At 39.7% G+C, this 4,328-nt stretch overlaps 1 protein-coding gene across 1 annotated transcript in view; it reads left to right on the forward strand.

The window, feature by feature from the left end:
• Nucleotides 1-1,509: 1,509 nt before the first annotated feature.
• The window catches only part of LOC104947603 (multiple epidermal growth factor-like domains protein 8), a gene marked incomplete at its 3' end in the record, with an annotated part of 10,301 nt that continues 7,482 nt past the window's right edge, over nucleotides 1,510-4,328 (forward strand). The window contains exons 1-5 of the mRNA XM_010773652.1: nucleotides 1,510-1,521; nucleotides 1,794-1,994; nucleotides 2,641-2,901; nucleotides 3,004-3,122; nucleotides 4,282-4,322. Coding sequence (XP_010771954.1) covers nucleotides 1,510-1,521; nucleotides 1,794-1,994; nucleotides 2,641-2,901; nucleotides 3,004-3,122; nucleotides 4,282-4,322 — 634 coding nt within the window. The remainder of the gene's footprint in view (nucleotides 1,522-1,793; nucleotides 1,995-2,640; nucleotides 2,902-3,003; nucleotides 3,123-4,281; nucleotides 4,323-4,328) is intronic.

The following is a 4,328-nucleotide window of genomic DNA, read 5'->3' on the forward strand; positions in this document are numbered from 1 at the left end:
TTCTCTCTCTGTGTGCGGGGGGCGGGGCCTGGCCTGGCCTGGCCTGGCCTGGCCTGGCCTGGCCTGGCCTGGCCTAACATACGCTGCAGTGGTGTGCACACAGATTTTTAAGAGTAGTAGTACCGTTAAAAACCTTAACGATACCCATCCCTAGATATTACACAAGTAAAGTGTTAAGAGAGTGAAATGTTGCTTTACGAATTTCAACACTTGATACTGTCACATTGATTCCAATGTCAGATACCTGTGTTTGGCTAACTGAATTGGTTTGAAGAGAGGAAACATTTTGACTAAAACTGGTTTTACACTGTTTCCAACAAGATGCAAAAATAGCTGTTTATTACTGTTTCCATCGTACCAAATATAGTGATTTTAGTCCCATGTTAAATAACAGTCATTAATGCAAGGCAGGCATTCCCACAGGAGAAATCAGTGCAGGACATGTACTCCTCTTTGAGTGTGTGTCAATATAACTATCTAACATTCCTCACAATAAGATAGAGCTGTGTGTCAGCAAGGACAATAACAATAGAACAATATCAAATGTATCCTGATACGGGTGTTACCAATAAATATTCTGAAATGTTGTGGTACTGTAAAAAAAGTCAATATATATTGTCTTTTTAAATGAAAAATAATTTAACAAAAACATTCACAGTTTAAAGAATAAAGTGCCATATGCACAAAGTCTGAGTTTAAAAAAAAGTCGACTTTGATTATACAACGTAAACAGTAAAATCTTCATCTGCAAATATCAGAGTCCCTATAACATCCAAGATCTTAGCACTGTGCTAAGATCTTGGATGTTATAGGGACTCTGATATTTGCAGATGAAGATTTTACTGTTTTAGTTGCATAATCAAAGTCGACTTTGTGCATATGGCACTTTATTCTTTAAACTGTGAATGTTTTTGCTAAATTATTTTTTGTTTAAAAAGACAATATATATTGANTATCTTTCTGACAGTTTTGATGCTTTTAAATGTCAAAGTAAACATGTAAGCCTGTCCAATAGTCTAATGAAATCAGGAAAGATATTTTAATAGATTGTAATTGTGTTTTTAATTCACTGCCTTATACAGGGTGTCCGCGGGGTCTTAAAAAGTATTACAAGTTGATAAATGAATTTAGCGAAAATTAAGGCTATTAAAAAGTATTAAACGGCATTTTCCAAGGTATTACATTTTGTAGCTTGTTTTCAATAAGTATATAAATTGTCCAAAGAGGTTGTATTCTACAGTCTGCCTGAATGTAATCATGCGTAGGTGTGTAGTGTGATTCTGTGTAGTTTTATTTATGGCATCCCGTTGGATTTGACGCACACTCACTGCTTGATAGCTCGTGAAGGCCCGTTTACGCCGGTTGCTAAGCAACATCGTTATGGGGAAATGCAAGTTTGCGTCCAAATGGTTGGAAGATAAGGAGGAAGGACAATCAATACTGTATACTATATAGTTAATGTGAGGTAAAGTGTGTCGCCAAGGTAACCGGTTAAAACTCAAAGTAGCGATGAGGTCTTGTGTATGTATGGAAAGGGTCTTAAAAAAGGTCTTCAGAGGTCTTTCATTTGACTTCAGGGTTCCTGCATATTCCTGTTATAATGGAATATGTTTTCCTCATTTGTGAAATGCTATTTGACCAAAAAGTAGTTAACCAGGCATACCTTATAATTTAGATATAATAATAATAGATAACTGAGAGGTGTATTAAATGAACAGCACTTATTTATTACCTACCTTTCTTAACTCTTAACACTTTTTCTTTCTTTCTCTCTCATCTCTATCCTATGGGAGCAGGAGGTGGTGGGTCGCTGGGCGGCGCAGCAGGAGAAGGAGTTGAAGCTGCTTGCTCGAACAGACGGGAGCCGACTGTTCTCCAACTTGACGAGGGGAAACCATTACCTGGTTCAGGCGGAGGGATACCTGAACAACTCGGGCTCGGGACAGACCAGCGAGATGGCCCTGATATGGAACAGAACATTACCTGGAGGGAGTGTGAGTGCTATATCATCAGACATAATGGAGATATATGAAATGGGACAACCCGATAAGCACCAGACACTAAACATAAATTATTTACTAGATATAATGTCAACATATCTAGATTTGGAGAGAGTTCATGTGTTATACAGAAACATTACACGCTTAACCAAACACTAACCAAGTACTCTAAAAACAATATTTATCCAACCCTAACTACTAAATGCTCCCTAAACATTGGACTAAACCGTGGTTCAAAATAGGTTACATAATATAAACACATACACATCACTTGGGAAAATAAGGGTAATTAGTTTAATGAGTCCCCAGCCATGAAGTGTTTTTAAAACCTTAAGATCTTTTCAAAGAGTGACACAGATAAAGACATTTTTATAGTGTTTTAATTTCATCCCGTACCTGTGGACCTCTGCAAACCTCACTCAAGCTTGAAAATCTAAGTTTACGGTTTTGACCCTTCATAAAATAATTCCTCCTGTCCTATACATACAAACAAATGTAACCTCTATTATAGGTGTTTGATGATTTTCTCAATTGAGCTGTAACTTATTGGTCTTTACACATTCACTCACTCATCTGTATTTTTCATTCAGTAGTGAAAACCAAAGACAAACCGTTTCTCCACAACTTGCTCCCCCTGCAGGAGATCTCCTTCCTGTTCCTGGAGCCGTACCGCTCGGGGTCCTGCTCAGCGTACATGTCCTGCCTGGCCTGTCTGTCCGACCAGTCCTGTGGCTGGTGTCCCTCCTTGTCCCGCTGCCTGCTGCGAGACGCCCCGGACATCGAGCCCTGCCCTGAGGGGGAGAAGGGGGAAGGCAGAGGAGATGGTGAGCGCCATCTGCTGCTGGCACCGCAGCACTGCACCCTGTGTGAGGAGTACAGAGACTGCTCTGCTTGCACTCAGGTAACGCCTCATTTAAACAGGTTTTCACCGCAGCTGATATTTTATAACTTGATTTGGAGCTGCTGTGTTTCGGACTCATGCTAACCTTACTTTGGCCTGCAGGATACTTTTTGTGAGTGGCAGATAAACTCCAGCAAGAAAGGCGACTACCAGTGCAGCCGACGGGGCCGACTAGATGGATCCATACGGGACCCAAGGGTGTGTCCTAAAGTCTGCAACCAGTGAGTTAAAACAACTTCTTTTCACCAGAGGACATTTCAACAAGAGCCTATAGCCCATCCATAACATTCATCTGTTTGCAACTCACATATATCAATATTCCAATTATTGTATATTAGGGATGTAACGATACCAAAAACTCACGGTACGATATTTATCGCGATATTGAAAAGATTTATTTGGAATAACTTTCTTTATTAAATAATACATCTGATTTGTACAGTATTTTAGTAGGATAGTAGTATTTTAAAGCGTCAAAAATATAATAATCAGACCCTGCAATAAAATAAATCAAGTTTCACTTTAGTTTTTCAAGTAACTCAACTCTAACTCACTAACTCACTAACTCACTAACTCACTCACTCACTCACTCACTCACTCACTCACTCACTCACTCACTCACTCACTCAGCACCATCAAGGTTATCTTTTAGGAATATGAGCATGTCCACATTTCCAGGTAGAAGCTGGGATGTTTGGGCGTTTACAATATAACTCTCTTGCTTGGTACTGATGTTGCTGGGACAGAGAGATATGCTTTGGCCATGGGTGACAGCAGTGGGTCAAACTGTGCATTGTCTCTCCACCACTTCAAAAACAATACAGTTTCTGCCCAGAAGGTGAGGCTTATTGACAGGGTGAGATATAAATATACTGTTGGTACTTGTCAATGTCTCTAGGTGTGTACATGTAGCCCTGTAAATACCATGTCCTTTTGTGTTATCTGTTGTTTCATGTTCATGTTGTAACCTACTTGCTGCCATGTTGGACAGGTCTCCCTTGAAAAAGAGATCATGATGATCTCAATGGGACCATCTGGTTGAATAAAGGTTTAAAAAAAAAAAAAGAATGTGTCTCACGGCGGTATCGAGACATTTATTTATCGTGATATTCGATATATCGTTACATCCCTACTGTATAGACTATTCTGCACAGTTTCTGTCCTCTTCTGTTTCTATTATATTCTGTTTTATTTGATCTACTTGAACTATGTTACCTGTGTTATTGTGTTGCGCTATTGGAGGAGCCTGTGACCTCAGATTTTCATTCTCATAACTACACTGTAGCTATGCACACGTGACATTAAAAGCTTTGAAACTTGAAACTATAACTCTAATGGTTGTCCTCCTCTCCTCCCGGCACATCTTTTTGTCTTACAAAGGAGGAGGTCGTGTGGTGAGTGCCTCTCTAACTCCAGCCAGTGTGCAT

The sequence above is a fragment of the Notothenia coriiceps genome, unplaced genomic scaffold, assembly GCF_000735185.1.
Source record: "Notothenia coriiceps isolate Sejong01 unplaced genomic scaffold, NC01 NC01_scaffold00012810, whole genome shotgun sequence".
Classification (NCBI taxonomy): Eukaryota; Metazoa; Chordata; class Actinopteri; order Perciformes; family Nototheniidae; genus Notothenia; species Notothenia coriiceps.